The 23940-nt window shown below is 40.0% G+C and overlaps 1 protein-coding gene across 1 annotated transcript in view; it reads right to left on the bottom strand.

The window, feature by feature from the left end:
- Positions 1–286: 286 nt before the first annotated feature.
- eif3e (eukaryotic translation initiation factor 3 subunit E) overlaps positions 287–23940 on the bottom strand; it is a 42187-nt gene continuing 18533 nt past the window's right edge. The window contains exons 6-13 of the mRNA XM_015403383.1: positions 22230–22355; positions 21788–21912; positions 18970–19096; positions 17330–17431; positions 11211–11320; positions 4032–4134; positions 3589–3723; positions 287–440 (exon numbers count right to left, since the gene is read on the bottom strand). Coding sequence (XP_015258869.1) covers positions 405–440; positions 3589–3723; positions 4032–4134; positions 11211–11320; positions 17330–17431; positions 18970–19096; positions 21788–21912; positions 22230–22355 — 864 coding nt within the window. The 3' untranslated portion in view covers positions 287–404. The remainder of the gene's footprint in view (positions 441–3588; positions 3724–4031; positions 4135–11210; positions 11321–17329; positions 17432–18969; positions 19097–21787; positions 21913–22229; positions 22356–23940) is intronic.

The raw sequence follows: 23940 nt of genomic DNA, 5'->3' as shown, positions 1-23940 counted from the left end.
CCGAGCATCACCTCTGCTTGCCCCCTTCAGCTGACGTCCCACTCGGCAAGGCTGCCCGCCACGGTGAAGTGAACCACTAAAAACACCATAAAACCAACAGACTAAACAGCCATTCATCATTACTATGCACTCATGAGCCGCATCACACGCAGCAGCCTTAACTGTCCCACTCAGTGACTCAATGTGCACATTAAAACTTCATCAAGTATTACTGATACAAAAAGGCTGACCGCTCAAACCTCAGCCGCTGTTCGCAGCGTCTAGAAATAAGGCAATCATGGGTGAAAACGGTTTTACTGGTCACTTTTATTGAGCTGGTGATGACTTGAACCAAAAGCATGAAAAGTACAGCGTTCTTTGATAGACAATTGGGGAGTAATGGATGATCCGTCTTCACTGGAAAGTTAAAATCCGCTTTCCTGACCAGCCCAGTTTGGTGTCTGGGAAGAGAAGAAAAGAACAGGGAGAAAAACATGTTAGACTCTTTTTGCAGATAAGTGGGGACAATCAAAACCAATCTGTTGTTGTTGAATGTGGGAAATGTGAAGAGTAAAATGCATGTGCAAGCAGTTAAACACTAACGTTTGCCTTGCTGGGAAATGTGAGTATGTGTGTGTTCTGCTGCTGAGTGCTGGGTGGCTGACAGGGACCCAGAGCAGTCAGTCCAGATGGCGGGCACTAAATGTTCTCTATATGTAAGTGATTTGTATGCTTGAAAACAGCCGGATGTAGCGGTACTCTGCAAGTTGTTTTCAGCCTCTTTTGTCTAATTACAAAAACTTCCAAATGAGAGCGGCCTGTTTTTAACTAGACCAGTTTATGGCAGAACTTCAGCTGCAGATATTCAAACAAAGGTTTTCAGCTGTAATGTAATTATCAGGTGACTGACACAAGATGTGTGTCTTAATGGAGCTTAAATAAGCTTTCAAAACACTCTACTATTTAGCATTTTGTAAAACAAAAACTTATATTTGAAAGCTTAATCATAAATTATTAAATTAATCTAATTAGTACTAGACTCTATTTAAGCGGCTGAGTTTAACCCAGCTGTTTTATAAGAGAGAACATACGCGATCAACATGGAAAACAAAGAAGTTTAAAGGCATAGTGGAGGAATTTCGTTAATTTTTGAAAAGACCCACAATCTCCTAACCTAGTTAACTAGCCCCACCCACCAGCGGACAAAATCATGTTTGCCTGCGAGTTGGTCTAGCCTCAATCAATGCCCCAGGCCCTGGAACTGGCATGCCAATCACAATGCAGAGATGTGATTTGACAAGGAAGATGGCAGAAACTATTGAACAGTTCCCGTTTGACTCAGCTTTGGAATCAGTTTTGGAAGGATTAGACTTGGGGTTTCCTTTGAAACGTGAGCAGGAAGAGGCTCTACGCTCATTCATTTTTAAGACGTATTCGCCGTTTTACCGACAGGCTGTTTGTTTACACTCCCCCACCAGCTTTCTGTTGCGCTTACTACGTCACAGTCAGTTGTGCTCATTGGTCAGAGCGTTGGCCAATAGGCACAGACATGGTTTGAAAAACAGCGGGTTGTTCTCATCAACAATCTTCCGATGTGTCATTCATCGGGGCCAGACTAAATTACTCATTTAATCTCACTGGTTTATCAGGCTAGCTCTCTCCACTTTAAAAAAAGAAAAGCACATGCACAACCTTGCATCCGCTCCCGAGAGCGGGATGCTTATTAAAGAGCATGCATGAGCCAATTTCTCCTGGTGCACGCTCTGTTTAAAAGTAGCTGTTTGCATCGCTCAAACAAGCTTACTTTCCTAAAGAAGATTTGCAATTTGTTCCACTATGTCAGACTCACCACCGGTAAGTGAAAATAGGGACGAGCACGTATGACGGTAAACATATCACCAGAATTATTGACAATTAGGAGGAACACTTATTTTGATGATCCACCCAACAAATGAACAAGCTCCACTATAACTTTAAAGCAGGTTTAGGTTTTAAACATCTTAAAGAACTATTAAATCAATTAACTTGAAACAGATGAAGTATGACACAAACGGCAAACTGTCCTAAACCAACAGGCTTGGTTAGCAGAAACTGTTGACAAGAAAAGCAGCCAAGAGACCCATGGTAGCTCTGCAGGAGCTGCAGGGGTCCAAAGCTTATGAGGGATTCTTTTTAAAAGAGAATCATTTACAGTTTGCCAGCTGCCAGGAGCCCCATGATGCTGTGGGGTTTTTACTCTTTAGCTAATGGAGAAGCTGCTCAAAGTTTATGGGACAATGGATTGAACTAATAGAGGACACTTTTGAAAGAAAACCTTTTAGGGTTCATCAGTATTGCAACCTTTACATCCCTGCTCTGAATGATTGCTCATCTCTACAGAATGCATCGAAGTACGGTAAAGGCCTGGCAATGAGCAACTCATTGGATTCAGGTTTGCTGGAACGGGATGCATCTAGGAACTGCAGGGCAGAATAGATTAGAGGCAATAATTAAGTTTAGGGAGAAAGTTAACATGACCCTAAACATGCATCCAGCTCTACCACAGACTGGTTCAAAGTCAAATCCTAAATCAAATGAAAAACCTGAAGCTCCACCTTAACTAATGTTCTGCGATTTTCCTAGATGTGCAAAAGGAAGGAAGGAAAAATCCCTTTCAGGTCCCAGAGTGAGGACATCTGTCCTCTGCGTTGCGCCCGTCCCTCAGGGAGCAGCGAGCTGACACGCCAAGTAACCCGACGGTAAAGTTCTGGGGTTAAGGGTCTTACTATGTGACCCAGAGTGATCGGCATCTTGCAGCATCTCAGGGACGTAAACAACTTTGAGCAGCAGCCCATCAGTTCGACAGAGAGGCGTCTATGCATGCTGGTAGTAAGGTCAACAGCACTACAATACTTGTTATACTTGGAGAAACATTGTTAAAACCCTTTCATTTAAAAATTATGTTCTACTTACTGTTAGTTTATCCCATCAAAACCATATAAAATAAACTGACGTATGAATTTGCAGCATCAGAAAATGTAAATACAATCAAGGAGGATTCGTTCCTCTGCAAAGAACCGTACATTTACAGAAAGTGCTGCACCAAGCAGCTGCTCCGATTCAAACTATGATAATTATTCAGAGGTTCTGAGAATCCCTAACATTTGCACGAGGCTACACGTCATAAAAAAAAAAAACAAAAGGTCAAAATCAAACAGACTTAAAAGGGACCTGAGCAGGCCAGCTGCAGCAGGTCTTAAGAGCTGGGAACTCCAGTCTTTGAGGAACGGTCACCAAAAGTCAGAGAGCATCCTCCTCACTGAGCTGACTCACTCAGCTCAGGCCACATTTTATGGTTGTTTGGAATCTACCTTGTCATTAGGCCTTTGAAGAGAAATGGAGGGATGAAAGCATCGGTTCTGTTAAACCTGCTCTTACTGCCTTATTACATGTAAGGAGAGCTTTTGTTGACGGTTGTTCATCAACATTCATCAGCCTTGTTCTTTGGAGGTACTTTGAACAGCCAGTTCATGCTGACCTTCAATCTGACCAGTTGGTAGGAGTTATGCGTGCCCTACGGCGACAGGCTGTTTGTGCAGAGTTTCAGTGTTTAACCAGAGCATTACTCACCTCGTTTCTGTTGCTAGCGGCCTGCTTTTTCTCAATGTTCATAACCAGCATTTGGCTGCGGAATGAGAGGCTCTTGGTTTTCTCAATCACCTGCTGGTAAGGCGATATGGCGTTGTTCCCCATGACAACGTGGCCCTGAAACAAAGAAGAAAAGGGCTGAATCAGACAACCAGACAATCACAGGTTTAATGCAATATTCTGCAAAGGCCAAACTAGAGGTGCATCGTTCCTGTTGCTTTTTACTTGAAGACTGGGTTGTTCTGCTAATTAAAGGGAACCATAGCGATGTGTACACCAGGTGTCGTCAGAAAATAAAGGTTTTGCAAAGGGGAATGTGAACCGGTGCAGATGTTCTATGTATCCATCTCAGAGAAAATAATCGTTCAATCTTAAAAAAAAAAAGGAGAGAATGAATCTGCTTGTTGGGTTGAACAAAGTCTCACCAGTTTGGAGTCGATCTTGGCGTCCAGCCTGGCGTTACGGATGAGGTTGACAATCCATCGCTCAGCCTCCTCAGGAGACATGTTCAGCTTGTCAGCCAGCATGCTGTTGATGAAATGGAAGAGGAGATTAGGAGATCAAATCTCTTATCAAATGGTGTAACTAAAACATGACCTCTCATAATATCCAAGATATCATAGTGAAGGTTTATACAGGAATGATTGACTCTAATTTAATAAATAACTCGACTTTCTAAATAACTTAAAATATAATGCTCTTTTAATGCTCTTATGAATAATTTTTATATCAACAAGTTCCCATGACTATTTTATATATATATATATATATATATATATATATATATATGAATACATAAAAATAAAACATGGCAAAATCCTTCGTCATCTTTACGGTCGACAGGCTGCAGCGTCCCAAATTCCTCGTTTTCCAGCCACTTTTGTTGAAATTTGCATTTTTTAATTCTCTAACTTTTTTCTGCCTCGAGTTTCTTTTCCGAACAAACGGCTTTATGATTAACTGGAAGCAGTTCTGCGCAAACATGCGGAACCAGTTTTATCTAATACATCTGACACTACGGTTTGTGTAAATGTTTTTTTTTTTTTTTTAAATAAAGCATTTTAAATGCCACTATAATCACATTTAATGAATTTTAATGCCAATTAAGGCCTTAATTAAAAAAAATAAAAATTTAATGATCCGCGGAAATCTTGGTAGTGTACAGGAGCACCTTAGGATTGACCTAAAGCTGTACAACTACGGTACTTTATTTTATGGATTAGTCAAATTTTCTGTTTGAATTTTTGGAAGATGTCTAACAACCTACTCCTTAGGTTTCCATAGCTCTAAGTGACACCAGTTCATTACTTTTTGTTCCTAAATATGTAGTCCTGACTGATAAAATGGACAAATAATTTAAAAAGTAAATCAGATTTGCCAAAAAATTTACATTCTGAGATTTGATTTTAAGTAATATCGTCCACCTAGATCAACCTTTTACTAACTTTAAATACCTGATAGATTATAAATGGATTATAAATACATGGCTGTAGAAGCCTCGCAGACACAAGGGTGGAACAGAACGGAGAAATAGTTTCTGCTTCTCTGCAACTTGATTTTGGTGCTTTGTTTTTTACTCTTCACACGTCTGACTCCATAGCTTAGATTCCCACCGTGCTGAGCTTGAATGACTTCTTGCTTAAAATACGCCACTCCTCGTATAAATCACCTGATACTGTTTCTAGCCATGCAGAAAACTCTTAGCTGGATAGACTGTTTTCATTGAACTTGCACTGCCCAACGTTGTCCAGATAAAAGTTATCAGTGCATCACCCCAAGGTCTTTTTGCAACATCGTTTTTATTTGTTCTGCTGTCAGGATGGAAGTAATAATGGTTACAGCTCAGCCGTTCTGTAAATTTCAAAAAATTATCATGAATTATTTTAATTTTTGATATGAATTACATAAATAAAATCCTATTTATGACTAGGTGACAATTTTAAGACTGATGAAAGGCTGATTTAAGACATTTTAATACCAATTAATGCCTTGTTTTTATATTGAAGACTTTTTAAGGATCCGCAGGAATCCTGCTTCCAGCTGAGCACAGCTGTAATAAAAGAAATTAACAAACCAAGCAGAAGTTCTAAAAAACTTGTTTTATTCTAAACTAGCAAAGCTCAGCTCACGTGTCCTAAAAAGCAGATTATTAATCCCAAGCATGGTTAAACGTGCCATATAACAGCAGGCTCTCGTCATCACTGTAATGACACAAAGAAATAGTCCAAAAAACAACAACAGGTGTCTTAAAGTGGACATTTTTAGAGTAAACAACACGCATCTGAAATGATTGCAATAATGACTTAATTTCCTGAACATAATACGCCTGTAATCAGCACCAACCTTGTTTGAAATATTCAAAGACATTGTGTGCAGAATATCAGAAACACTCCCTTCAGTCGAACAAAGCTGCAATGAATCATGTAGAAAATATGACAGAACCAGAAAATGTATGATCGATGTTCCACATTTTGTGCCAAACAAACAGTTACCTTTTCATTTTCACCGTGGTGCAATGTGTTTTGCTTCAGGCAAAAGATCGTAACACAAAGCGAGCCCAAAAGAACCTTTAATGGTCCTACCCTAATGGGAGCGTGATTTACAGAGTTGCAGGAATGACTCCATTAATGGCGCAGGGACTACCCCATGTTGAGAGCCTTCACTTCGGTACCTGTGTCCACGTCAAACACACTCCATCTGGCTGGTCATGACTCACCGGTCAGACCTGCTCCTGTCACCTAGATGAAAGCCGGCTTGGACACTGGCTCGGCCTTTCAAACATCTCAGTATAGATGTGTCACAGAAGAAGGAGCAGAGGTAGAGGGGAGCTGCTCCTCTTTGATCCAAAGCTTTCCCCTCACTGCAGCTGGCCTCCCTTGTGGCTTTCTAAATAACTAGACCCCCTTGATACCCTCATCTAAACCCCCCCCCCCCAACATTTCCTGCCCTCATCCTTTGACCCTCCCCAATGCTTCCACCACATTTCATATAAGGGACCCAATAAATATTCTCTACCACTTAGAGCACGGCTGAGAATATAAAGACTGCAACCTCATCTAAAGATGAGGCTCCGCCCACTGCTAAAAAAAAACCTGCCCTGTAAAAGCTCCAGAAAGGTTTGTCATAAGGTATAACTGGCTGGATTTTTCTCTGTGTAATAAGGGTCAGGAGGGCTAATATAAAAACAATTTACTCCGCTAATTTTCACTTCCTGGTCCATTAATCACAGTTGTGTGTGACTCATTCGTCGTTAGCTCAAATTCTCCCAGCCTGAAAAGCTTCTCACGCCAATTCTCTGCAAACACATCCCACCACCGTTACAGTTCGTCGCTCAGGAGTTTTACTCATGTTGTGAGAAGTAATCTTATTTGGGAACTGGAATTTACAATATGACTGCCGTACCCTTAAAGCTTAAAAAGAGAAGTTAAAAAGGAAAGCCTGCCACTTGAGTGTTACTAAACTGGGGGCAAAAACCACATGAAAACAGGGAGGGAAATGATGTCAGTCTGCGGACGGGGCATAAACAACAAATAACAGGCATTACCTCAGGATAATGAGGAAATTAAGGTTCGGTTAGCGACTGACCGTACGTGGAGCAGGTAGGTATACTGGCTTTAAATTGCAGCGTGTGATCAGGGTCAGAGGATGGAAAAGGATGCAGGGAAACGGATGAATCCGTCACTCAAACAGACACCATACCAACACTTTCTGCTCAACAGCTGATTGCAATTCAGCTCTTTAAACTCGGGGGAAAATGACTCATGACAACTAAATTGCGTCTATGGATCATTATTGGGAATCTGACATGTTCAAAAAAGAGAAAAAAAGAAAAAGGATTGGTTTCCTAATGATGCAAGTTCATGTTTCGATGGTTAACACGTGTCAGGAATGGAAAAGTGACACCTAAGTTTCCATAGCTGTAGTATAGAAAATAAGGGAACCAGGAGCGGTCATTGCTCTTAAATGGGATTGTTTTTGAGGATCATGCCTTCATTTTATTCTGTGGGATTTATGAGCCACTAATCTGTGAATTTAGTGTGTTTTCCACTTTGCCTTCAATGTTGATTGCAGCTTAGACAAGTTACAATGCCTCTAAAATACTGATACTGAAGGAACTTTAAACATCTAACAGATCTGTAGTGATACCAAACTTAAGTAGGAAAATAAGATGATAGGACACCTATAAGTTGTAAACTCCTAAGATCTGTCCTTTCTGCAGACTGGCTAGAAGAAGGCAACCATTAAAAGAAAACCACTCCAACAAACAAATGCAATTATTCATCCTCATATAATGACACAGTCAACAGGTTAAAGAGGATGTTCTGGTCCCTGGTTCAAACCAAAAAAAGAACTTCCTGGCTTACTTGTAAAAAACAGCTTTGTGAAAAACCAACAGTACTTATAAAACAGAATATTTAAGCCCAGTAAGAACATACGGTGGTGGCACCATCATGCTATGGGAATGTTCTTCACTCGGAGGCTAAAATGCCTCACAAACCAGGTCTAGACACAACTGAAAATCTGTGGAAGGACTAAAATTTTGCTGTTCACCAATGTTCATGATCCATTATCAGCAACAGATATTTTACTATTTAACAGACTGATACCCAAAAGAACAGCAGCAAAACGTGGTTTTTATCAAGTACTAAAAATACATTACAAACTTTCCTGATAATGCAAAAACCATGCAACATTTTTCTGCCAGTTTATGATGAAGTCTTGATCAAACAATAGTGAATTGTGTGACAAAATCAAGAGCTGGTGGAAATGTTGTGGAAATTTGACAGTTCCTATATTGATGGCACTAGATAGTATTTTACCTAGATTGGGTTATAGGGTGATGAAAATGAAGAAATGAAGGCTAAATGTTGAATCCACATCTTAACAATCAAGTAACCCGAGGAAACAGTGAATAAAACCTGACTTCCAATGCAACATCAGTGATTAAATGATTGGAGCGCAGTGCTGGTGGGGCTGTTTTGCTTGATAATTTAAGTGACTGGGGGCACATGTCAGTCAAGTCCAGGTCAGATGTGCTGATCAAAACAAACAAGGTCTGGTTTCCTCACCAGGGACCTAAGCTAAGCCCTAACCCTTGTCAACGAGCTCTGTGCAGCATAAAACAGGACCACCATGTGCCCCAAAAGGCCCACAGGCTCGGCTGAAACAGTCAAAGTTCTCTAATCTAATTTATAAAATAAAGTCTGGCAATGTTTTCCTCCCAGGAAGCAAATTTCTACCAAAGATCAGAGGTTCTATACCTTTTGTCTCATATTTAACGGCTCAGCTTAAGTCCTTAGAGAAAATTCAAGAACGGAAGAGTAAAAGATACGAGAGAGAACGAGGACTGGGTGGGATCGCTAGTACCTACTCTATCGACATCCGTTGGCTCATGAGCCGAACCGAAAGCCTCCGTGGCTGGTTTTGTTTTACACAACCATGATCTTGTTCCCGGGGGTACAGATATTAGTTTCAGTTCGACCCCTTGCTCTCTCAGGCTCCTCAGTTTTAGACTTCAGGCTGGGGAGGGAGTGGGGCCTCAGTACTAGCCACCCAATTAAAGAGAAGGGTCAGGTTTAGGGTCTGACTCTGTTAGAGAGAGGAGGTTGGGGGATCCTTCACCAACGCAGCTCAGTTTTTAACATAACTCCTAAAATGCCTGCATTGTTAAACAGCTACACGTGATTGAGGCTACGACCCATTTGGAGCAGCCTAGCTTTGGGCTTGGAGTAAAATTATTAATCTTCTTTTTTTTTTTTGGTGGAAAACCAGAATAATTGTGTGGTCTTTTTTTTTTTTTAATGACTCAATTGAGAGGTGGAAAAGATCTCCAGTGTTGCATCCAAATCCCCAAGAAAACATTTCCAACTTCAAGTGAGTTGTTGTGTACAAATAGGTATTTTGAGATGGAGAAAACGCTTTCCAGTAATCACATCTCCAGCAGTTACACAAAATCTCAAAAGACAAGTGAACACTTGAGGTCAAAAGAGAATCTTGCCATTCAAAAATTCATGGAAAGACTATGAAAATAAAGCCAGGAAATCAAACCAGGAAAGCGAGGTTAAATTGAAAACATACACTTTGGACGGTAAAAAGTCTAGACCCAAATGATGTGTGTATGTGTGTGGGCAATTACAAGTGTAGGGTGAATCATATTTTCTCTGCCTACAGTACGTTTTACATAAGGCTTTATTGCATAAAATATCCCCATCATGCTGAGGTCTGGTCTATTTTTGGGTCCAGGCTGTGGGCAGAAGCTGGGCTAAGTATCTGTGAAACCATCATGGCCAACAGCTGTGAAAACCTCTTCATTAAGAAAAATAAAAAAAAGGAGCAGCCATCAAATTCATTAAAATCCACGCTTGGGTGCAGCGGGCTTTTGGGAAGAGAACTAATGACTTGGAAATCCGGCTGTCTGTCAGAAATAGACATTTTCTGTTCATCGTCATAACACCCAACCAAATAAACACGGAAATCCCTGAAACGACCCCTAATTGGTGCTCCTGCATCAGAAACCTCAACAAGCACAGAGCTGAGGACACCAAACAAAATCGTCGTTTAACTTCCTCCTTCAGTGTTACCACTAACCTTTGTGGTCCTTAACAAGAAAATGGATCCAATTGCAGTAAGTCTGCCAAAAAAGAACCAGGACTCCTAATCAATTCCAGACAATCTGCAACTGGAGATTTAGACCGACCCTGATCATGTTCCACGGTTCAACCTTGACAGCAGACCTCCGAGGCACTACACAGCAGCCATCACTTCTATCTAATCCAAAGTTACTAACTCTTTTTTTTTTGTTTGCACATCATACATAAAATAATTACAATGGATTTGTTGCCTAAGATGCAACATCTATCAAATACAATGAATTCAAATCGGGGTATAAGTTTAAACACAAATGACCTAAAAAAAAATTTAAAAAACTGATAAGTGAGACTAAACACTCTTCTATAGATGGGGAATAATTTCTAAGAAGGCTTAATGCTGTCTTTATCCATGTTACATTCCAAATCTGATGTAAGAAGGCAGCCAAATCCTATAATCTTTCATAATTACAGACAATTAAAACAATCCTTTTAACTTTTCTCTCCACTAATGCTGTAATTAGAAATTACTAAATTTCTTGGTTTTGGGAGAAACGTCAAAGGTCAACTGTAAATGCATAAATTTCTAAATTGTCACTTTGGAAGACATAAGGAACCCTCTAACCTCCATTTATCCAAGAAATAAGAGATAGAATGTTTCTGTGCACTGAGGCAGCTGGGAACGTCTAAAGCCATCTAAGCCTTGACCCCTTCCTGGGGGAAAAAAAAAAAATGTCTGAACCGGCCTAGGACAGGTGGTCTCTACAAAGTCAAACCAGCCGAGCAACCTGAGAGGACATGGAAGCAGTTAAACCACATAATGTTTAATCCCAGAGATGTGTGGGGTCAGCACGGCAGTGTGTGTGTGCAAATCAAAGTGTTGACTGCCTCAAATGGCGAATTACTGCAAACAAGTCTATCCTGTCACCTTAGAAATGTCTGATTTCCAGTCCCCCTGTTAGCATAGTCCTGCTTGACGTAAGGCTTCACTGATTAGGGTTGAGTAACGTGACCAACCTGATGCTAATGCACTGGTGAATCCTGCAGAATGTCTCAAAGATGAAGAGTCGAGCATTTTCAATGAAGTCCTCCAGGCAAGCAACCAGGAAGAAGTCGTTCACAAGAACCTGTGAGAGAAAAATCAAAACACACATGAAATATAATAAGGGGATCGTATTGCTATACGGTCAGAAAGCAACTGAGAAGCTTCTATTCAAAAATCAGTCCTATAGGAGATCCCAAAAGTCTACATACCATCCGTTAAAATATGTAATAAAAATAATTTTGATTTTTTTATTTGCATTGTTTATAAATTTGGTTTTCGAAACACAAAAGTGTCTACAAAGAAATAAAGACAGCAGTTAAAGACGATTAAAGCCAGTGACGTATCCGTCCATATCCCCCCTTCCCAAAGTTACACAGATAAGCCTAAACAAGAGCTTCTACAAATAACAACCATGAAAAACATTAATCAAGCAGTATTGTCTTTGTTTTATTTCCAGTTTTGGCAAATGTTCAGCAGAACTAGCTTTGCAAAGTGTTTGAGTGCGCCAAAGTGAGATAAAATAAAAGGAAAAGAAACAAAACAGCAATACTAAGCTAGTCGCATATATTTGAAAATGTGAACGGCAACACACACAAAAAATTGGATTTCACAAAAATATCGGAATTGAGCATCAAGGCCTGCAATGTGAACGTAGCCTAATTTTCAGTGTTCTTATTCAAGCTCAGAGCTGCTGCCAATGTAGTTCTTTAACAGATTTGCTCCTACTGTGCTGCCTTTGTTTTCTCAACAGGTTAAGGATGAAAGGAAAGATATTTAATAAAACTAGTGGGTCCAGAACCATGTAAAAGAGGCAAAGTGATCGAAACTCTTTCGCATTTTTATATAAATTTCTTAAGGGTCAGAAATAAGTTTTCGAAAAATTTTTTTTAGGTTTGCTCTTTTATAACAGGTAATAAATTAGAAAAAACTATAAGGGGAATACAATAGAGATGAAGAGTCTTTTTTTAACACAATGGTGGATTGTGATCTTTTCAGAAGTATATTTTTCTTCTTTAAAGCTCAACAATCGAACAGCCATTATGATCCTAGAACCTCCAGTCCCCCCTTGATGGACGGTATACAGACCGCTCCTTCACAGGACCCCGCTACCTGTGCTGAGCTGAGGTGAGCGGTTCAGTCGTGCTTGAACTGGTTGACTGGATGTTTTTTTTTTTTCTGCCTGAGACTAATTCATGTGCTTCACTCTACTGTAACTGTTCGTGACCCGGCTCTGGCCCCAGAGGTACCACTGTGTGAAATTTTCTCATTTCTCGGTGCCTGTTGCATTCCACCTCTCCACTGAGAGCCGTTTTTACAGCACAGACTTCCAACTTAAAAAAAGTTATTTGAGAATTAATGGTTCTTTGTTTTCTTAAGCCTAAAAAGCTGTTATCTGCCCAGAGTTCTGGTTGAATAAATCCAAACTGCATAGTGCGATCAGACCACGCATTCTTCAGCTACATCAATGCTTATCTACGCTTGATAAACTTTGAACAGTTAAGCACCCTAATTATTGTCATCTGGGGTTTAGACCACAAAGCTTAAACAAATTCTAAAATGGGTTGAAGAGCCCTTTTGTGCACAATCTGTGGGCCTCACTATATGTAGTATTATACTTTTCCTTCTTTGACATGAAGGCCTCTCACATCTGACAGTGATTGGAGATGCTGGTAGAGTGGGCAAGGATCTAAACCTGTGAGGCCCAAACAGGATCATTTAACACAGACTAATTCCCCTGTTTAAAAGCACTTTTATAGCATTCAGAAAACTTAAAACAGGACAGCTGTAAAACAATAAAAACATCTGGCTGCTAGAGTAACCTACTAATACAGAGATGCTCCAGTTGGCTTAAAATTGATGCTCTTTTAGCAAAAGCCTTAGGAATGGATATCCATTTACCTACAATCTGTAAAACATCCCTGTTCTCTGAAGTGACTTTTCTCTTAGTTTCTTTTTGAAGGTAAGCCAGCCGATTTGCTGCAATTTAACAATACAATTGAGAAAATGTTTTACTGTTTGCAGACCATCACAGGTAATGCATTACAGATACTTTAAAGCCTTTTTCTCACTGCCAACGTTGTTAAACCTGCTTCTAAACAGGTCAATAGTGGGTTCTGGTTACAATGGGCCGTAGCTTAGTTAAAAAGGCATGGAATAACCGCGGTTCTGACCTGAAAGGTATTTGAGAGCATCCATCCATTACAACAGCGCAGTCAGAGGCAAAGTCAACATTGAAAAGGCCTATGATTAAAACGAGAATATGTTTTAACCCAACGCTGGACTTATCTTGTCAATAGCTTTGAGTTTAAAGCTTTAAATTAGATCAGAGACATTCATCTCCAATTATGTTTAATATTAGCTACAAAACCGTCCACAGAAAAGCTGAACCATGAGTAGACAGCCGACTGCAGTGGAGAGATTTTGGTTTTCCATTGTCAAGTTAAAGCCAGGTTATAAAAAACAACTACACTTTAAGGATATATTATATTGTCAATATTGTGTCATCAACACATTAAAGGCTGGTTTATACTCAGAAACCAGGTCGTCTGCATGTGTGTCCCAGTTAACGCATATATGTCCCCGCCCCCTCCGCAGACACTCTGCTGCACCTCTCCAAAACTGTAGGTGACCGCAGACAGTGCCGCAGACATGAGGTATCCGATTGGCCAAATTTACATCCCCTCTACACTATGCTTATTTCCTGTTTGGCACCTAACCGGCTTGTTTTGTTTGTCTGACCGCCATTGTGGAAAACAACTCAAAGAGCAAGGTGCGCAAGAACGTACGGACCCTTTCTCCATTTGGATCCCCGCTCATTTTCGCCCTCATGCCCCTCCAGTGTCGCACTAACTTGCCCCTTGTTTTTTTCCACTTCCTCACCACCTTGGCCGTATCTAGACCCACAGCAAGTTCATGATTGTCCCTCTTGAGTGAGTAAACTCCAGTTGCTACTACAGTTGCACACTCATGCTAGCCTAAACTCATTGTGTTGAAGGCTAGCCTAGTAAACTAGCCTCACCCGCCAGCGGACAAAATCATTGTTGCCTGCGAGTTTGGTCTAGCCCGAATCAATGCACCAGGCCCTTGAACTGGCAGGCCAATCACAACGCAGAGATGTGTTTTGAATTTTTGGATGCAAAGCGGGCGGGTTTTTGAGGGCGGGATGACAAAGCTTTAGAGAAACATTAGAGAAAGTACAAAAAGGAAGATGGCAACAAGTATTGAACAGTTCTCGTTTGACTCAGCTTTGGAATCAGTTTAAGAAGGATAAAACTTGGGGTTTTCATTGAAACGTGAGCAGGAAGAGGCTCTACACTCATTCATTTTTAAGGTCATATTCGCCATTTTACCGAAAGGCTGTTTGTTTGCACTCCCCCACCAGCTTTCTGTCGTGCTTACTACGTCACGGTCAGTTGCGCTCATTGGTCAGAGCGTTGGCCAATAGGCACAGACATGGTTTGAAAAACAACGGGTTGTTCTCATCAACAATCTTCCGATGTCTTATTCTTTGGGACCAGACTAAATTACACATTTAATACCATATTTAGTCTGGCTCATCAGGCTAGTTGAAGGGAGTTAAACTTTTGATGAAGAAGCTCTGAAGAACTTCATCAGGTCAGACCCATTTCATTATGCAGCTTTTAAAGCTAGAAGCAAAGCATGGGTAGACATCTTTTCTAACCTGATGCCCAACAACAGGTGCAGTATTAGTCATGATTTGGATGCATGTTATTAATTAGATAAAGTTGGAGAGGATAAGATTTGAGGATCTAATGGGCGAGGCAGTGAGAAAACATGAACATCTGTATGAAACTTCTGAGTAATTGAATTATTTTGCTCTCCTCCATCAGTAGAACAAAATGCAACAGTACTGTACTAGTAGAGAAGTATGCTGGCATTTTTACAATCAATGCCGGAAGTCTGTCCCACTGGGAATTGCTTCAAGTCATTAAATTCACTTACCTTAGGTTTAGGTTTCTCATCCACCAATGTTAAGATCAGGTTAGCCCTCAGTGGAGGTGATAAAGCGGAGCTATTGTATTAGGTTTAGGTATTAAGTTCGCAAACATTAGATTTCAACCAAAACTTCTACGAGGAACTTTAAAAGAACTTTACCGACTAAAATACAGAGTGTTTAAAAATCTCTACAAACACCACTCAGAGGTCATTTATGTAAAATATGTAACATTTTATGTAAAATGTATTAAAAGTATGAAATTAAAACTTTGAAAGTCGTGAGTTTTGAAATAAAAGAATTTAATAAAAAGTATTTAAAAATATTCGGCCAACTTAACTAACTTCCAGTGTGTAAGGATGGTCTGTGTTGTAGGGTGACTCTTAGGGTGACTAAAATGCCCCAGCTTCCAATCTTGTGATGTGTCTTAATGGTTTCCTGTATGCTACAGTGGATGGGGCTTTTATTTAGAAATTGAGCAGCTATGTTTCTAGTTAATTACAAATAGTCAGATGTGACAAAAAAAATTCTTGTTCTTTCCTCATTGACAATGAGACCTCATTTCTCAATTCTTGTGGATTATGTGTAAGTTGCAGTCAGGGGAGAAAAGCTGAGCGCAGGCTTCAAATACCAGGAGAGCGCAAGCTTCTGATCGCAGACAAGGAGCAGTGCAGGGATATTTTGGGATGTTTGAATTCATTAACTTTGTATTGACTGACCTGATCCTTGCTGAGATAAAGGTTTGATTCATGCGAGGAAATGTTACTCATGTTGTCAACATTCACTGCACTCCAAGAAAAAATAGGGCTGGGTTATTTTTTATTTTCACTAGAGAAGCATCAATTTTTTGCCGATCCAATCCATGGGCTAAGTGTATTACCAAATATCGGACACCGCGTTTTCTGTTGAATGAATTCCCTATATACATCGCCAGGCGAGTAAATGCATCATCCTTTACATTAATAATTCAAAAAAAGGAAAAAATGGAAACATTTATATACTCCTCGTCAGATGCTGTGTTTTCTCTGTGTAATTATGTAATCAGTTACAATCATGAAATTGAGATCATTAGGTGAATGTAACTGTATCGTTGTGTTTGATATTAAAAATGTTAACCTCCAAAGAATGCTGGATCAGCGTCCTTTATTCTAATATCTGCTCCAGTTAATTAGTCATTATTATTATATATAATAGTAAGGCTATTATTAGAAAACAGAATGCCATTAGTCATGACTAAAGTGGGGGTTAAAACAGAGAGGGAGACAAATCTTAATTAGGCTAATTTAAAAAAAAACTAACTTTTTGTAAAAATGCCGCCAACAGAGTCAATAGGGGTTTATAAAAAGTTACAATATTTAAGAATCGATTGGGGATCTTTAGTCTGCAATTTCAGAACTCTTTTCTTTTATTTGTAAAATGTTAGATTGAAAAAAATTGAATGACTTTGCATAATAAAAGTTTGTAAAAGTTTCTGTTGTGTAATTTATTGGCTATTTTTCTAAGACTTATATTTTTAAATCGATATCAGATTTTTTTTGTATGGATCAAAATTAAGAAATATATTATGATCCAAGTTTTGACCATATTGTCCAACCCTACTTTCTGTCAAGTATATCACTATTCATTGAGTTTTAAATTCTATAGTCCACATCTAAACCTTCAATCCTGTGTTATTACTAACTTTTGGTGCTGCAGGTACATCTATATTTTATGAAGCAGAATTTAAACTCCTTAAATAGCGGCTCAATGACAGATCTCTCCTAAAACAAGTGTCACCAACGCCTCTGCGGAGACTTTTGCTTATAAAGCTTTCACTGTTAACAACCGGCCTGATGGGTCAATTACAGGCCGTTGTAAAGTGTGACTCAAGCCGGAGTGACGCGGCATCCAGAAAGAAGGTCGTACAGACGACCACTGTTCAGAAGAAGGCTTAAGGTCAGACAGATCATATGACTGTTACCATGTTTACTGCAATCATCAAACAGGAACAAGGATCCCCCCACGAAAAATTAAAATTAAAAATCTGACGTCTGACAACCCTGATACCGCAACAAAAAGGCAGAAAACAGAGAGTAAAGGCTTCAGGAGTAAACATTGAATAGATACTTTGTTTCAAATTCTGACATGGTTACTTACAGACTCACACTCCCTGAGTTTCTTCTGGGCGCTGTCAAAGTCAAAGTTCACATAGAGGCATTCCACAAACTCAGTAATTGGATCTTTGTAGGTGTAGGACTCCTAAAAGAATGAGAAAACAAATTGTTGATGTAATTGCATTTGTTAGTCTTTTTAGATGTAAGCAAAATAAAAAAACAACCAGAAGGCTTTTAGAGGTAAACATACGGTGCTGGCCAAGATTATCACTTGTATCCGGTCAGATTTTCCACATTTTGTCATGTTATAACCAAAGAGTTATTTGGTGTTTGGAAAATCAAAGTGCTTTTTAAGATCTTTTAAAACATAAACATGTGAAAGCTGTGGTGGCCCCCCATAGGACAGTACTTCATAAAACCCCTTTTGGCTTCAGTTTAAGCGCCAACTCCACTTAGTACGCTTCTAAAGTTTTGTTACCACTTAAACCCGGCAGGCCCAGCACAGGGCCAACTGACACCTGCTCATGTTTATAGAAATGGCCAAAACATGGTCACATGGTGTTTCATCCACACGCCTTGTAAATGGGGTTTCATGGTGTTTTGTAGTATTTATCTTAAAAAAAATTGGGCGAGGCTAAATATTTTTCTCTTTTTCTTTGTATAGTCACCTATAAATCAGATATGGTGACATTTAAAATAGTGGTTCCACCTGAAAAATATCCCTCAATGCCTTTCTGTAATACAAAAACAAACAATTGTATTTCAAATTTAGTTTGGGAGCTGTACTTGCTTTAATTCACATATGTAATTTCAAGCGAATTTTGCTCCTAAGACCCTCAGGGCTCCAGAATATTTTCTTTGCATCTGTGCTTTTATCAGATGTTAATCTGTCAGTCATTTACTGATGACTGATGAACATCCAGTCTAAAGTTTTCTGACACCCATGACTCCTCCTCCTCGGATGGCAAAAAAAAAAAAAACCTTGCATACTTAAAAAAAACTACAAGCAGTTATTGCGATGTTTCTCCATCTCACTAAAACACCAACAAACACATGATTAAATGTCGCTCAGCATATGGGTGTAGCAACGGACAAGGAATTATTGCTTCCCTAAAGACAGATAAAGAAAAATCCTCTGACGCTAGTCAAAAACAAGTGGAGGGTTAAATCTTTTAACAGGCATGCAGGGTTTCCCCCCCAACGTATTATAAACCTAGCTAGTCTGCTTTAGTCGCTTAGGCTTAGCATCATCCTCATCATCATCATGTATTTTAAAGGCATCATTTTAAAGGCATCAGTCTGGGGAAAAAAAATTCCCGATCTCAATAACTAACTCAATGCTACCTAACTGTCTTCTTCAGTTTGACCTAATTTGCTAATAAATCCCCACTGAGTCCCACAATAGGGAAAGTTGCTCTCTGCACCTAACCCACCTCCTTGGGGAGCAGTGGGGTGCCATTGTGTGGCGCCCGGGGAGCAGTGTGAGGTCAAGGGTGTTGCTCAGGAACCCAGAGTGGAGGCTGTGGGGATCGAACCGGGTACTGGCAACATTCTTAGAGCACAAGCGTACTGCTCTAAGCCACTACACCCCTCCTCCTAAGGAAGCGTTGGGTTCTTAACTATCCCTCAGAACCTAGTGAATGTCTGTGCTTTTAGAATAAATCAAAAAAATGGAAGGCTTACCTGTTGTATGACTTTCACCAAATCCTTTAGAACCTGCCGGCGCTTCCTGACATCTTTGTTTGTAATGACCGCAGTGGTCAGGTAACGCAAGATGTGGGGACACATGGTCTGGATCGCATTTAGGTATCTGGAATCAGGAAGGGTAAAAGTAATCACTTATTAGACCAATGTAAGCAAAAACATGATCTTTGTGGAGACATAACATTATGGCTGCCTCTCAGGGCATTGGCATTTTGACTTAAGAAAAGCCCTTGTGGCTAAAGAGATAAATGTCCCAACTGGAGCTTCATTTCTGCACATAGACTCCAGCTTTAAGCTGTCTCTTTCATTAGAGTCCTGAAATAAAGCAGGGGGGAGGAAGAGGAAACCCTGGCAAGAAGATATAGATCAGTGAGCACAGACAGGCCCAGTAGCTGAAACCCAATCCATCGGGGACTGATGCTGCAACCACAGGTCAACTTGCTAAAGGCTGAACACAAGCTACACAATGTTGTTACAGGCTGATTCTAATCCCACACCAGCACCGGAGTCGCTGTGCTGCTGAAAAGAAGCATCAGCTCAGCTCAGCTCGGCCAAACGAGCAGAAATTCACATCACCTGTACCTCCAAAGCTGGTCTCTAACCGACCAACTTTGAACTAAACCTCAGTGACCACATTAACTTAGAAAAGAGGAAGCTGAGTGGGTCCCCTCAGGTCTCCCATAGCAACGTTCGGAGAAACACATGTTGCTCAGAAAAACAGCACTGACAACAGTTTAATTAGGTGAATCAATGAAAGGGACAGGGGACCTGTGGCAGCTGTGATGTTGAATCTAAAGCCAGCAGTGGGTTCCTCTGCGGGGCCTTTGATTGGTCTGATTTTAGGACGGCTACCTCCTCCTCTTTGTGGCAGACTTCTATGAAAGACCACAGCGCTTCATGCTGTGGTCTTAATTAACTTACACCTACTCGCTCTGGAGAACTAACCTCCAGATTAAAAAAAACAGCTCCCAATGAAACATCCTGAGCATTTTCATGTCCAAACTCCAGCCTTTTTCAGGCCCTCTTTATTAGCTTTTCAGTCCTTTTTAAGGCAATCTTTAAAGTAGAGATTAAAGATAACGAGTCTGGTTTGATTTATAATCTGGAAAAACCACAGCCTGTAAGAAAGTCAAATGAGGGGCAGGGAGAGGCGTGGCTTTGGAAAGGCGCTCATACCGAGGCCGTTTGACCTCTATGTCGCCATCTGGGGTTCGGATGCTAACCTAGGGACCTTTGCAGCATTTCTGTATGTTCTCTTTAGGGACATTTTATGTCATATGTGTTCCTTAATGGACAAACAGGAATGAATGAGTGACACAAAGACAGGAGGATGGGTGGGACTACACCTATAGCAACAACAATTATTTTGCTACTAGATTAATCTATTCGATCTGATGGCAAACAGTTTTTAAGATACAAAAACACAAAGTTTTTTTGATATGATTACTGCTCTAAGTGTGTTGCTCTGTCAGCTAAAGGCATGTTTTAGAGTCTCTATACTCCAGTTAATGATTAACTGATTACTAAATTAGTTGACGATTATTTCAATAACAGTAAATAATCTTCAACTAATTAATCTGACTGTTTCAGCCCAAGATAGAACAAACACATCCACAATGGGAGAGGGATTGAATCCTATTCCACATGCACCATGCTATATCTATCCATTTACCATAAAATAAAAAATTCTATGTTAAGTATCACTACAGTTTTGGTCTAACACTATTCAAGTTGACAGGTAAAAAATAAAGTTCAGTTTTATTGACAACAGTGGATGGATTGACCCATAACGTTGGTCAATGACACATAAACAAAGCTTTGGACAAACATCTGCTGACTGTGGGGGTAAGAGAGGTCAAATGTGAGGGTGAACCCAGCCACTGGTCACCGACTGCAGCCAAAGGAAGTACTGGTCAAGGGATAGGAAACCAGAGCCAAGCCAAGCCTCAGCGGGGAAAACAAGGGGTTTCTACAGTGAGAATGCAAAGCACACAAAACTACCTCAGTTTGTCCAAACAGATGGCTGGGTGAGCTTTTCAGGAGTAATTATTGGGCAGGCCTCCTTAATCATCCACAATAAAATTAAAAACCGAGTAAAATTCGGGGAACCAGACATTTGAGAGTGCTGTGTTGTGGTCTTCGGTCATACTGTCTGTGGAGCCCAATCATCTGTACAATTATACAAGCCTGCAATCAGAACGAGGCGAGGGAAGGAGCGAAGACATCAAAATAGGTGGTGTGCAAATTTTAACGCGCTGTATAAAGTTTCCGATCTGGATGCACATGGCCTGCTCCTCGACTTGGAGAGTAAACAGACCACACGGAAAACACACACTTCTGAAACCACTTTAAAAATACCAGCAGGGTTCATGAAGAAGCCCAGCACCCCAAAAATGTGTTATTAAAGCAAATAGTTTACTTTAAATCTACATCATGCCAGAAAAAAAAAGGAGTTATTATTTTCATACGCTGCAATTTTAGAAATCCAAACCGGGTGCGACTAAACTCAACAGCTGCCCCAGACAGCCGGTGACACAGCGGCGTTAATCCAAGTGTTTGTATGTTACTGCAGAAGGACGGAATGACAGCTTCTTGTAAAAGTACCAGAGGTGATTCTTACCGACCACATCCACTCACAGTACAATTTTAAAGGCCAATCAAATCAAAGTTTCCATTTCAGAATGGAAATATATTTAGACTTTGCATCTCCAAACAGTTATTTTTTTCCATCCCTGGGTTTTAAAATGAATCACTTTGCAACTGAAAATACACTCGCTTGCAAATAAATCGTACTTACTGTGGTTGGTACAGAAAAAGGTCAATGATATTGTCTCTGCCTTTGGGATGGTTGAAGAAGACGAAGAGGGACCAGTGAATGAGCCATGTCCTTTGCTGGAGAGACTGGAGAGGGGAGCTCACAGACTGGACAAAACCAGAAAGAGAAATGGTAAAAAAAAAAAATGAGCTGATAAAAGAGCTGATAAACACAAAAGCATACATTAAAAAGTCTTTCTTCAGTAAGGGAGAGGGAAATCATGTGCGTTTGCCCTCTAAATGGCAATTAAACACCAACAACGCCTCCTTCATGTAGGGATCCAACTTCTTAAGTACTGAAATGAGTGCGTGTGGTAAGAAATAAAATGCCACAGTAGAGCTGTTCTGCAACTGAAATGTCGATATGGGAGTCTATGTAAGGGAATCTAAATGTGGTATCAAATTCTGAGAAGTAGGGCATTTACGTTGTTATCAATAGTCTCTCTCAGGCGGGTCAGGTCTTCCATGGCTGCCTCCCAGTTCTGCATCAGGATCTCAGAGGCCAGCTTCCCCCACAGCGAGTTCAGGGCATTCCTGTCTGTAGACGGCACCTAGAGGACAGTTGACATTGTACACTTGTTAAGAGAAATGGACGAATCACAACAATAAAGAACATTTAGTTCAACATTTACTGGACCCTTGATGTTAAATGCGGTCGTTGTTTGATGATCACAATGATGAGAGCAGAACTAAACACTAAAAACAAAAGCACCACAAATATATGCTTTGACCTAAATCATAACCAAGAGAACAACTGGTAATAATTTGTAATTGCTGATATTGTATACTACCAGTCAGATGGCTGAAAGACAACGCCACTGCAAAAACAATCTAGAAATAAGTAAAAATGTCTTAAATCGAGTGGATTTACCCTTAATTTCTGTAGGTAAATAAGGGCTACGTTCACACTGCAGCCTAAAGAGACCCAATCTGATTTTTTGGCCCATATGGACCTGTATCTAATCTTTTCATGACAGTCTGAACAACACAGATCCGATTTTTTCCAACCCGACCAGGGCCGCTTGGCTATGTGGTCCTAAATCCGATACGAATCTGATCTTTTCAAATGCGACCTGTGCCGCATTCATCGGCCAGGTCGCATTCATCTGACCTGAACGCCATTACTACCCGACAAAGGTCACTATTCTGCGTCTTGCTACACAGAAGCGGCAAGAAAAACAACAAGCATGGCAGATGATGATGCGGAGAGAAGTATTTTTTTTTACCATCTTTAAAAGATTTACCAATGGAATAAAAATTTTACTCTTTTTTTTTTTTCCTATTTTTTCCTAAAAATATTTTTACTCTTCATATAGGATGATCAGGTAATATGTACTTGAAATAAGACATTATTTTTTTTCTTATTTTAAATGTTAATTGTCTTGTTCTATTGGCAAAGTGTTTCACTTACCTCCTCAATTCAAGAAAAAAACGCCATATTTTAAGAAAAAATTACTTATCTAGATTACAATTTTTTGCAGTGGCATTTTTCCCTTACTTAAAAAGACGAACAAGTATCTGGAAATGTTTCTGGTAAAACACAGAATAGTATCCTCCCAGGGCTAATATCACAGTTTGTCACGAGAGGATCTTCATTTGATAGATAACATCTAAACATCTCAAACAATTATATCAAGTCTCCAAAAAAACAAAACACAAATGTCTTCTTTTTTTAAGCTTTTACTCCGCTGTTCCACTAGAAGGGGCGCATATAAACCGCTGTGCTGCTCTGCCAAGCTGATCCCAGCAGTTCTAGTCATGAGGTGCTTCCACTTAAAGCCCTTTAGCACTTTTCTGAAGAACAATCTCCTAGCCCCTTCTCTAAGATAGGCGGCTTTTCCATTTTTTCTGCTTCCAATCCACATTAACTTTGAGCAAAGCAAATCGTTCAGGTAGGAAGACGGTTGATGGAAAGAAAATCAAAGTCGGTTGGGTTCAAATGTAAAATACTACAACTGCAGCCTTTGGATCAGACTTGTAATGTAATCAGGTAATGGAAATCATGGTCATACAGGTAATCGACAGCTGTGATATGATCATTGTAGGGCTGCAACTAATGATTATTTAGCAAATCGATTAATCTGTCGATTATTTTTTTTCAATTAATCAATAAATAATCAAATAGCTACAGGTTTA

This window comes from Cyprinodon variegatus, unplaced genomic scaffold (genome assembly GCF_000732505.1).
Source record: "Cyprinodon variegatus isolate N-32 unplaced genomic scaffold, C_variegatus-1.0 Scaffold1488, whole genome shotgun sequence".
NCBI classification, from domain to species: Eukaryota; Metazoa; Chordata; class Actinopteri; order Cyprinodontiformes; family Cyprinodontidae; genus Cyprinodon; species Cyprinodon variegatus.
Note: the sequence above shows the minus strand (reverse complement) of the source record. Positions and strands in the feature narration are given on the sequence as shown.